Raw genomic sequence first — 12,589 nt, 5'->3', positions numbered from 1 at the left:
ATTCGGAGTAATAGAAGAATATGGCATTTTTTTTTAATGTGTTCGAATATAAGAAAAGAAAATTCATTCATTGATAAAATAATGGTCAGCTAAGAGACTTTCAAATTCTATAAAGTACTTTTAGAAGGTATTCAAAAGAAAATTATTTTCAACTCTAATACAGGTATCCCTCGTATAACACGGCACTTGTATAACACGTTTTCGATATTACACGGTATAAAATTTGCGACTTTTTTAACACGATTTTCGATATTACACGGAAATTTTTTTTTAAATTTTGATATTCAACACAACAAAAATGGGATTTCCCCTAAAAATAATAACAAATACTTAAACATACAAAATACATTTCGTAATATGTACTTGAATAATTTATATTCTCTGTCAAGCCACTTGTGTTTTTCACTTTGATAAAGAAAGATCGTTCAAGTTTTTTGGGGATGGGTTTGTCGATATGAATATTCAAGACATAAGAGAGCTGTTCGAAGAAAAAACCTTGGATGAGGAAGAGCTCATTGCATTATTGAATATATCCAATTTTGATCAAAACGAAAACTTTAGCTTTATCGCTCCTAAATTAAGTTTAGCTGACGTGCAAAAAGGTATAGCGTTAGCTAATGACTTAGAGAATCATTTCGTTGACAAAGATTCTTCAGCAGTTCGTTGCGGAAAATTTAAAAGAGATCTCAGAAGTTGCTTGGGTCCTTATAGAGAAGTTTTGGCCCAGTTGCAATCTGATTTTGTAGCTGCTTCATCTGATGAAGAAATAACTAGTGACGAGGATTTTCAAGCAAATATGAAAAAAATTAATACTAAGTCACGGGTCATTTTTGATGACAGCGATGATTCAAATTAATCTAATGAAATTGTTTCATTACGATTTATACATTATGAATTTATATTTTTATTTTTGTTCGTTATTACTTATGATTGAATTTATTATTTATTTATATTAAAAAAATAAAGTTAATAAGTTTTTCATTAATTTTTTTATGAAATTTCAGATTTTCTAAAATTTACCTCTCGATATAACACGGAGCATGTTTTCGATATTACACGGAAAATACATTAGTTTTACAGTCTCGTTTAACACGGTTTCGATACAACACGGTTTTTATATAACACGGTCTCGATATTACACGGACAAAAAAATTTTCTTGAATTGATGTAATTACGTTATTTATTGTACCTAACAATATTATGTACATAATTTGTTATCTTTTTAAAAACCTCGTATACCACGGTTTCGATATAACACGGAACCAATTAACCGTGTTATAGGAGTGATACCTGTATTAACTTAAATGAATTTTTTTTTATTTAAGAATGCCTTTTATTTTTATAAAAGTACTCCGATTTAATAATTGTAGAATGATATTCTTATTATGTATAGCAAATTTTTCAAGAAATTTGGAGAACGTGAGATTTCGGTATTATGTACAGCGAATTCGTCAAATTTTTTATTGAATTCGTAAAGAAATTTTGGAAACGAAAATGGGAATGTGAATATCTGACAGCGGATTTTTCAAAAGCATAAAGTATATTATTTTTCGTTGCTGCCATTGCGTAAAAAATTTAACCAGCTCAAGAGAATTCGACATGCTGGCAAGCCTTTAAATATTTATTTTTGTGTTTTATTCTATTAACAAAGAAATAGAACTTCCAGACAACGTTTTGAAAATAGACTTATTTATAAGTTAATCTAAGATCACAAAAATTACAAAAGATATTAGGTTTCAATACAAATAACTTTATAATTATTTAATATTATAATTTAGTAATTATTCATAATAATTAATTCAAGGTTTAAATTCATTTACTCTCCTTATTAATTAATACTAAAAATTAAACATTACGAAATCAATATTCGATTTGATTTATTCTAAATTTCATGGAAAATCACAACACTTGTTCTTCAATCATTAAATTTTTATAAAAAACCAAACAAAAATTTGATAAATTACGAGGATTTGATTTATAAACTAGGTATTTTTTGTTTATCCAATAATTAAGTAAAATGCATTTTCATATTTCATGACAAAAGATATTTAAATTAAATGAGGATTAAGTGTGTAATATTCGTAACGTTTATATGTTCCCTCAATCATACTTATACTCAGGTATTATTAAACTCTTACAACTTATGTTTAATTACTTACATTGTTTAAAAATTGTCTATGACAAATTTATAATAAAAAATTAAATAATTTAATTCTGTTTTAATTTTTAGATACCGGTGGATTAAAAATGGAAAACCATTTAATTGGCAAGCTTATGATAATCGTATGTTACAGCAACCGGGACGCGGTACACTTGTTATAACATCACCAAAAGATGAAGATCTTGGTCAATATCAATGTTTTGCTGAAAATGAATTTGGTGTTGCCACATCGAATTCAGTATTTGTACGTAAAGCAGAATTAAATGCATTTAAAGATGATGCACCAAAAGAAGTTCAAGCTAACGAAGGTGCACCATTTCAATTACAATGTGAGCCACCAGATGGTTGGCCAAAACCAACAGTTAATTGGTTAATTCAGGGTCTTGATGGTGGTATAAAAAGTATAAATAATTCACGTATGACATTAGATCCAGAAGGTAATCTATGGTTCTCGAATGTAACACGTGAAGATGCATCCGATGATTTTTATTATGCTTGCTCAGCAACATCAGTTTTTCGTAATGAATATAAAATTGGTAACCGTATTTTGTTAAATGTTGTATCAACTGGTATATCACCTGGTTTAAATAAACATGAACCAAAACGTCAATATGTTACAAGAAAACAAGAAACTGCTTTAAGAGGGAAAAAAATTGAATTATATTGTATTTACGGTGGAACACCATTACCTCAAATAGTTTGGAAAAAAGATGGCCGTGATCTTCATTGGAATGATAGGGTAACACAAGGAAATTACGGTAAAAGTTTAGTAATAAGACGTGTTAATTCTGATGATGCTGGTTCATACACGTGTGAAGCATCGAATGGTATTGGTAACGCTCAATCTTATAATATAAATTTGCGTGTATTGTCAATTCCGTATTTTACTGTTGAGCCCGAAATTCAGAATGCAGCTGAAGAAGAAGAGGTAACATTTAGATGCGAAGCATCTGGTGTACCAGAGCCAACAATTAAATGGATTCATAATGGTAAACCTATCGAACAAGCTCCACAAAATCCTCGTAGAATAGTTCAAAATAATCAAATTACAATTAAGAATTTAGAAAAAAGTGATACTGGCAACTATGGTTGTAACGCAACAAATTCCTTAGGCTATGTATATAAAGATGTTTATTTAAATGTTTTGGCTTTACCTCCAGAAATCACTGAACCACCACAAAGTAAATTAACTGTTGATGGTCAAAATGTTACAATGAGATGTCGTGTATTTGGTGCTCCTAAACCAATTGTGAAATGGATCCGTAACAACTTGGCTTTAACTGGTGGACGCTATCATATAATGGATACTGGTGATTTATTGATTCAAAGTGTTAGTTTTGCTGATGCTGGAAACTATGAATGTTATGCCAAAAATAAGTTAGGTGATGCCAGAGCTCATGGTAATTTAGATGTCAAAGAACATACAAGAATTACAGAAGCACCATCTGATTACGAAGTTGCTGCTGGAAATTCAGCTACATTCCGTTGTAATGCGGCCTCAGATAATAATTTAGAATTGGAAATTTTATGGCAAAAGAATGGCGAAGACATTGACTTTGAACAGGAAGTACGTTTTGTTAAAACTAATGACCACTCATTGACAATAGCTAAAACAGTTGAATTAGATTCTGGTGTATATACTTGCGTAGCAAAAACCGCATTAGATTCAGCCAGTGAGCAAGCTACTTTAATTGTTCAAGATGTTCCTAACCCACCAGAATTAATTAGCACTGATTGTTATGCTGAAGAAGCATTAATTAGATGGCAACCGCAAGGAGATAATCGTTCACCAATTTTGCACTACACCATACAATATAATACCTCATTTACGCCAGAAACATGGGAAGTTGCATTTGAAAAAGTTCCATCAACTGATTTCTCTCACAGAGTACCCATGTCTCCATGGGCTAATTATACCTTCCGTGTTATAGCACATAATAAAATTGGTCCTTCAATCCCATCACCTAATGGTGAATCATGTTCAACACAGCCAGCTGTTCCTGGAAAAAATCCGTATAATGTCATAGGTAAAGGTACAAATCCAAATAACATGGTAATTTCATGGACTCCAATGCCCGAAATTGAACATAATGGACCAGATTTTCATTATCGAGTTTTTTGGAAGCGTGACAGTCCCGGATCACAATGGGAAAATGTGGATATTTATGATTGGAAACAAAGTCATTATGAAGTTGTTAATCAACCTACATTCGTTCGCTATATAATAAAGGTTATAGCTATTAATCGACAAGGAGAATCTAATATTGCGCCTGTTGAAACTTTTGGATATTCAGGAGAAGACAGTAAGCAAAAGAAAATTTTGTAATATATTTAATGTATAAAATTTACTTACATTTTTTATTTTAAATCAAGGACCAACGCAGGCACCAACTAATTTTTCAATGATACAAGTAACAAATAGCATTTCAGCATTATTAAGTTGGAACCCAGTAGCACCAGAAACCGTTCGAGGTCATTTTAGAGGTTATAAAATTCAAACATGGACAGAAGCTGAAGGAGAGGATAATTATAGAGAAATTCAAGTTAAACCGGATTCTAATCAGGCTTTAGTAACCAAATTCAAACCCGATTCCAAGAATTTTGCGCGTGTATTAGTTTACAATGATGCGTTTGATGGTCCACCAAGTGCCACAATCGATTTTGATACTCCAGAGGGAGTTCCATCATCTGTCCAATCATTTGAAGCTCACCCAATTGGTTCATCAGCATTCAACTTATTCTGGAAGCCTCCGTTACATCCAAATGGTAAAATTACCGGCTATAAAATTTATTATGAAGTTGTAGATGGAACTGGCTTGGGTCCTAAAATGGAACGTAATCCTCAAATAAGAAATCCAAATGCGCGAGAAGCTAAGTTAGGTGGACTATTTCCAAATACTAAATATCGAATTTCTATTGTCGCGACCACAAAAATGGGCGAAGGAGCCGAGTAAGTTCACATTATCTTAATACAAAAAATCACATTATCATGAAACAAAAAATCATTATTGATATTCAATTGCAGATATTTTGTTGAAAGAAGAAGCGGAATTACACCAGAAGTTCCGGATGTTCCTAAATTTAGTATTGAAGAATTACCCTCAGATGATGGTTATGGCATTGTTAAAGTTAAATATATTCCAAATATTGATGGCAAATCAGGATCTCATTTCTACACCAAATATAGGTACATATTAAGTTTTATTTTTTTGGGTTACTGAATGGATTAATTTTGACATTTCGTTGTATAAAAATTGTAGAGAAAAAGGAACAGAAAAATTCCATGAAGTGGAAGCTGAACCAAATGAAAATGAACAAATAATTAGAGGTTTAAATGCTGATAAGCATTATGAATTCCAAGTAGTGGCAGCTGATGGTAATCTTGTAAAAGAATCAGAAATTCAAGAAAAATTTGTCGTTGGAAATGGTGTTATAGCTATACCAACAGACGACGTTGCTAATGCTGGATGGTTTATTGGAATGATGTTGGCTTTAGCATTTATAATATTACTACTTATAATTGTTTGTATAATTAGAAGAAATCGTGGTGGAAAATATGATGTACATGATCGTGAAGTAGCGAACGGAAGACGAGATTATCCAGAAGAGGGAGGTTTCCATGAGTATTCACAGCCGTAAGTTGAATGAGCTTTTAATTTTATATATTTAAAAAAGTTCTTTCAATGTTGTTTTTTGAAATTCATCATATTTAAATTACTAATTTTTTTAGTAATTTAAATATGAAGTTATAACCATTACTAATTTTGTATATTCCATTTTACTTTTAGCTTGGATACAAAGAGTACTGGTAGGCAGTCAGTTAGTTCAACAAGTAAACGAGGCCCAGAAAGTGATACAGATTCAATGGCTGAATATGGTGATGGTGATACAGGTATGTGAAGCGTAACTTCTAAAAGAGATAAAAAACAATTGTCACAAATTGTATTGCTAATAAACATTTTATTTTATTTATAAATTTTAATTTTTTTTTATAATTTTATATGCAAATTTTTTTTTATAATTATAATTTTATAATTTTTTAAAAAAATAAACTTATTTTTATTTTGATGGAAATGAGGTCGCAAAACCAAACAACGATTACATCCTCAGGTAAAGTACGATAAAATCACAAATGAAGAATCTGCCGATTAGTGACTGTTTAAATTGCAAAAATAAAAAAAAAATAACCAAGCTCATAAAATATTGGAAACATAATTATTAATCGATTGCGATGATTGCAAGTTTTAACGCAAAAATTCATGAATAACTAATAAAACTTAACCACAATATGTAATATTAAATGACAAAGTAAATAATAATTATTTATTTATTTTAAGAGAGCATTACAAAAAATGCTGTTTTTAAGGGCTTATGTGTTGTTTAGGTAAAAAAAGTGCTTAAGAACTCTGCTACCGATATTATTGCAAATTTTTTTCGTCAAAATATGAAATAAATTTTATATCATTTCATTTCTTTTATTTTGTTCCCATGGCTTTTATCATTTTTAAACTATTTTTCTTATTTTTATCTCAAATTATTTTTATGATATTCACATTCCATAATAATTTGTATAAATAAATATTATAAATCGAAACTTGAGTAAAATACTTTTTACAATATGTAAAACTTTTACATTAAAATATTTTTTTTTTTCGAGATTTAATGTTGGTACAGATTTTAAAGTAATGTTTGAACAAACAAAATGATAGAGAACCTTATTATCTTAATTAGTTAATAATCTACGATTGTTTGCTGCTATATTAAAGTATCGTTTTTATTTAGAAATCAAGAATTGTTTTAATGAATTTAAAAATCAAATTTTTGTTGTTTCTAACCAATTTTTTTTCTACTAATCCTATTTAGGCTCGCTCTCATTTCCATCAATTTAACAAAAAAAAAGAAGAAACAAATATTTTAATTAAAAATCGATTGAATTCACATTTTGTTTTTGTTGTTTGAAAGTTCATTTCATAATTTTTAAAATTTTTTGAAATATTTTAAAAATTTTTTAACTTTACCTGATCAAAATTCGATCTTCTGCTGTTCAATCTCTCTATTTTCATTTGACACCAAAATCACAAAATGTGTTCTTTTTTGCCGTTTTTTTTTTACATCAAAAAATTTAAACGACATTTTTTTTATTTTACATTAATTTTATAAAATTATTTTAGTTTTTTTTATTTTTAATTTAATTTATTTTTGTTTTGTGTTTTTATAACGTTTTTGATTTGATTTTCGTTTTTTTTTTTCTCTTTTCTTTTTTCTTTTTGAAAAATGTTGATATTCCAACTTTTTTTTAGAAGGTATGAATGAGGATGGTTCATTTATTGGACAATATGGACGTACGTGATTGGGGTCTCTTTCTATCTCATCATATGAGTTTATACACCACCGTTGATGTTGTGTTTTTATTAATTATTTTAAAGCAAAAGAAAAAGAAAATAAATTCTTTTTTGAGTATTTTTTTAAATTTATCATTTAAATTTTTTACATTCGAAGTTCAAAATAGCTACAAAATTAATGTATAAAAATTGAAACAGTAATTATTAAAATAAATAAGATTTTTTATATCATCGATTATAAAGCGAATCAAAATACTACTACTACTTATTTACTCTATAACTACAAAATTTCGATTACAACGCTATTGCAATTATTATAAAACAAATTCAATAAAGTTGTTGTTACGGCTGAGGTAGAGTTGAAAATTACAAAAAAAAACAAAATCAAATATTTATTAGTTTTCATAAAATTTATATATATATATATATATATTTAAAAGTTCAAGTATTTATTCTAATTAATATCCCCTTGCTTGTTAATATATATAAAAATAAAATAAAATTCTATATTTTACTAGTTAATAGATCTGTCGTCCTTCTTGTGTTACATATTTATTATACTTAATACTTTTTTAATACAAAGAAGCTGTAAATTCTCAAAATCCCCTTTTACATTTCTCATAAAACTTTATTTTTATTTTTCAATTTCATGTACATAAATAATTATTCAATTTTTCTATTTTTATTTTTTCTTTTTTTGTTATATTTTGAAGTCGATTAATATATTAAAAACTATAATATAAATTTTTAAATGCAAAAGTTAAAAATATTAATTAAAAAAAAATTCCTCACGGTTAATAATTTTTCCGAAATATAAATTTGTTTTTTAGGTGTATGAAGAAAATCAGCTTTGATAAAGTGCGTATGTAGCTCACGAAATATATTAGAAAAGATAATTTATTCCGAATAAAAGGGAGTTTTCTTTTCATACACCAAAAAAAAGCAAATAAATATTAATATTAAAAGTGTAACTTTTTAAATTAAAACTTTAGGCGAAAGTCTTGTTGTCAATCCAAAATTTCACAAATTTACAATAAATTCAAAAAATAAAAAATAAATAATGCAATGTCAAATTTTTTAAAAATTTACGTCTAGAAAACATTGTATTCCGATAATTCTTAATACTTTCGATTTTTACTTCCGATCCGATTATTCTTAAATCATTGTATTTTATGTTCTTATGTTTAAAATTTCCGTATCGAGAAAATTTTGAGTACACAAAATGATAACATGCGAGTATGTTACAAAAACACATTGTCAAATAAATTACGATCATAACAAAATGTAATTTTTTTGACTTACATTTAAGTTTACACGACATTGCATTCGTCACATCTCAGGGAAAATGCTCTAATAAGTGTCAATCTTTGATTCTTAAAATTTCTTGTTATTTTAAATGACTTGAAAACATTTGTTTACAATTAAATTAAACGGCAAACAAACATTTGTTTGTCTTCATAAATGTTAAACTGTCTTTAATGTTTTTAGTCTTTGAAAATTTTAAATTAATCGACTTCTTTATATACAAAAAAAAAAATTATCATTATCATCAACTTCATTCATTTTAACATTCAACTCCATTTAATAATTTCATTTTATCATACTACAAATATTTAAAAATTGGCTCTACTTCTGTCCCTATAATAATTTAATTATTGTTTTTTCTTCCTCTCTTAAATGTTTAAAACTGGTGGTGGTTAATTTATGTTTTAAACGATCAGAGAATGTTCAAAATTTATACTAATATGAAAAGGTTTAATTTTTTTTTACGTATTACATGTTTTGGTTATGGATAAAAAAAACTTGTTTTTTTTTTTCAATTGGAACTCTAATTTCAAATAAAACAATAATTTAAGCATAGAATAAAATTGAGTACAAATTTTCCCTTTCTTTTGAAACCCAATAATTTTTTGTAAGATAATTTTGGTGAATAAATTTTTTCTATTAGTTTGTATGATTTAGATTAAAAGAGGATTTGTGGAAATGTGTTCAAATTAAATTCTTCAATAATTTTCTTTTAGTCTTCAATTACGTATGATAGTTATAAAATATATTATAATATTTTCAGTATATTTTTTAAATAAATAATTTAAATTACATAATAAAAATGAATGCAGTTTAATAAAAATATTTTAATTCTTAAAAAAAAACCCATTATTTGAAATTTTTTATTTACTTGTACACTAAACACATTATAGCAGTTTCTAATGAATAAAAATTAAGTGCTCTTAAAAATAGATAAAAATTGATTTCTTAATTTACTTTTGATTGATATTAGTTCATATAATTTCAAAAATTATTTCAGCAAGTTAACAGTATACTTTACAAATTATATGAAACATTTGATTATATTTATATGTAATGTTCGTCTCAATTCTTGTTATAATGAACTAAGTATATAACAACATTGTACTTTATGAATTATTATTTGCATTGCTAATATAATTTCACTACTTTCAGAATAAACTATTTAAAACATTTATCTGGATCAAAATTCGCAGCAATTTAAATTTTGTCGAAATTTGTTATGCTTAAAGCATAAAAACAAAATCTGCTCCCTATAAAGGTTATACTGTTACACTCTTGCTTAAATAACTACATATTTTGACTTTTGTATTACAGAATTTAATCTTATACATATATTTTGCCAAATTGGTTTTGTCAAATTTAAAATTTCTTATTAAGTAACATTTCTACTTATGCACAAATCCAATTCAAAATTTGTACAACCCTTCCAAAATTCTTTTTCTTTTATATTTATCTAAATAAGGCATTAAAAACTTTTTATAAATTTGTCAAAGAATTTTACTAATCTGTGCATGTGGTTTGTTTAATTTTTTTGTCTGTTTTATTTATAAGTCAGTCTTTTTTTTCATTCAAATTTATTTTACAATTTAAGTATGTTTTGTTACTAATTTTTTAATTATTAATTTAAATTTTTTCATTATATAAATACATGAATTAAAAATATGTGTGCATTTAATTAAAACCTTATTTATCTTCAACTTTTAGTTTGAATTATAAAAAGTTCGGTATGTAAATAAAATAATTATGTACTTCATGACTTGAATAATTCTTATATTTATATATTATATTGAAAGTGTTATATAAATAAGGTTTCAATATTAATTACATACAAACATTTTATGTATTACATATAAATATAAATTATATTAAAAGTTTATTTTGTATAATTGAAGTTCTCTAAAAAAAATATTTTCATACAATTTTTTTAGGTCAATTTACCGAGGACGGCTCCTTCATAGGCCAATATATACCAGGTAATTTAAATCCGCCTGTAAGTCCTGTACCATCAGCACCCCATAATCATCAACAACCATCATCGCAAGGTTCTAATGCAGTAGCTACTTATGTTTAAGCATTCTCTTATGTTTTTTAATTTTAATATATATATATATATTTTTTGTTTTTGAATAATTTATGATTTTTTTTTTTCTTTATTTAAATTCAATCAACAATTAACAATAGGTTCATATTTTAAATAAAAACCAATAAAACACAATGAATAATATAGAAAACGATACATGTGTGTGTGTATAAAATATTATATAAAAAAAAATCAGTGAAAATATTTAAAAATAAAATCAATTTTATTTTTATAATTTTTTATAATTTATATTTTAGAAAATCATAAAAAAAATTCCTTAAATTAAAAACAAAAATAAAAATGAACTAAAAATTCAATTCAAATTTAGTTGTTAAAAAATGTAATTTGAAAATATTAAGTATATAGTGTTTTAAAAATAAAAATAAAACTTGAATGAAAATGCTAAAAAAACGAAAAGAATTTAAAAAAAATTTAAATTTATATATATTATATACAAATATATAGTTACATAGAAATAATAATTTTAATCTGTAATCTAAATTTTTATTAAAATCATGTTGTCTTCATTTTCAGAAATATTATGACGAATGTAAATTTTTATGTTTTTTTTTTAATAATAAAAAACTTCATTTTATAATGCAAAAATAAAGTACATACCTAGATAATTTTAAAATATATAACGAATATTATTATTTTTTATAAAAGAAACGAATGTGTTTTTTTTAGGATCATTTCTTTATTAATTAAGCGGAAAGAATGAATGTATAAAGAATACAAAATTGAAATTTTTTGATAACAACTCTGATACAACTCAACTTTCCAACAATTCTTTAATACTACTTATACCGTGCAGAGTGTTATAATAAAAATTAAAAATAATTTTGTAATAAGAAGGAAAAAAAAACAAAATTTAGAATTAATCCTACATCATTTTAGTTAAGTATTTTTTTAATTGAATTTTGCTCTCCACATATTACTTCCACTAAGTAAAAAATCTAAATATATCAAAAACATTAAAGCCCTTCCATTTTACACTATCTTGTACTTAGAAATTAAATTTCTTTAAATTTTAAATAGTCAATTAAACATAAAACATTTAAGATTTTAATGTAGCAAAAATAATGTGGACAAAATTTTAAATAGTTATTATAAATACATAATATCTATTTATTATATTTTAGTACATTTAATAAAATATTCTCTATACTAAGCTATTAAGGAAATAAATAATTGTTTATTTAAGTTAAAAGGTTTTAAAGATTTTGTTTTATATTTTTGTTCTTTTTCTAAATTAGTAAAGAAATGTATCCTTATTTTATTTTTACAAAAGAAAAATTTGCTTTTTGTTTGGTTTTTAAAATTATATGTGAATGCAAAATTTTATTGTTCTATCAAATTAATTTTTAGTTATTATTTAATGTACATATATATAATTATGTGTTCAGAAAGCTTTTTACGTTTTAAAATTACAAAACAAAAGGGAATTTATATCATGTTTAACTAAACTTGAAAAAAAATATATATATTTAAATAAGTTAAAAATAAAAATTAAAAGTGTTCATTAATAAAGTTCATTTGAAATGAGATTTTCATTTATAACTCTAAATAATACAAATAAATGAAAAATGTCCATATTTGTATTAAATTTTAAGGAAAATTAATTAAATAAAAGAACAATTTTAAAAACATGTAAGCGAGAAATTAATTAATAACACTAAAAATTGTTAGAACAAAATG

General features: G+C 25.4%; 1 protein-coding gene across 10 annotated transcripts; it reads left to right on the top strand.

The window, feature by feature from the left end:
• Positions 1 to 2,236: 2,236 nt before the first annotated feature.
• Positions 2,237 to 11,913, top strand: LOC129618637 (neuroglian). 10 transcript variants are annotated; one of them, XR_008697816.1, is made up of 8 exons: positions 2,237 to 4,464; positions 4,535 to 5,111; positions 5,187 to 5,348; positions 5,422 to 5,796; positions 5,950 to 6,053; positions 7,462 to 7,856; positions 10,740 to 10,784; positions 10,993 to 11,535. XR_008697816.1 is itself a non-coding variant. In XM_055533499.1 (8 exons), the coding sequence occupies exons 1-7, from the start codon at positions 2,286 to 2,288 to the stop codon at positions 10,767 to 10,769; spliced, it is 3,459 nt and encodes a 1,152-aa protein (XP_055389474.1). In that variant the 5' UTR covers positions 2,237 to 2,285; the 3' UTR covers positions 10,770 to 10,784; positions 11,579 to 11,913. The 10 variants fall into 10 exon arrangements, 6 of the variants coding, with proteins under 6 accessions (XP_055389474.1, XP_055389471.1, XP_055389472.1 ...); XR_008697818.1 differs by lacking the exon at positions 10,993 to 11,535 and adding an exon at positions 6,240 to 6,271 and having other exon boundaries at positions 10,740 to 10,880; XM_055533499.1 differs by lacking the exons at positions 7,462 to 7,856; positions 10,993 to 11,535 and adding exons at positions 6,240 to 6,271; positions 11,579 to 11,913.
• The last annotated feature ends 676 nt before the right edge of the window (positions 11,914 to 12,589 follow it).

The sequence above is a fragment of the Condylostylus longicornis genome, unplaced genomic scaffold (assembly GCF_029603195.1).
Source record: "Condylostylus longicornis isolate FDR11 unplaced genomic scaffold, ASM2960319v2 ptg000010l, whole genome shotgun sequence".
NCBI lineage: Eukaryota > Metazoa > Arthropoda > Insecta > Diptera > Dolichopodidae > Condylostylus > Condylostylus longicornis.
The sequence above is the reverse complement of the archived record's forward strand: the minus strand, read 5'-3'. Positions and strand labels throughout refer to the sequence as shown.

Excerpts from the sequence above, each read along its gene's own strand:
- LOC129618637 (XM_055533494.1), top strand. The coding sequence starts at position 2,286 with ATGTTACAGCAACCGGGACGCGGTACACTTGTTATAACATCACCAAAA. Across the intron at positions 5,112-5,186 it reads AAAATGGGCGAAGGAGCCGA|ATATTTTGTTGAAAGAAGAA; the intron begins GTAAGTTCACAT and ends ATTCAATTGCAG. Across the intron at positions 5,349-5,421 it reads CATTTCTACACCAAATATAG|AGAAAAAGGAACAGAAAAAT; the intron begins GTACATATTAAG and ends TAAAAATTGTAG.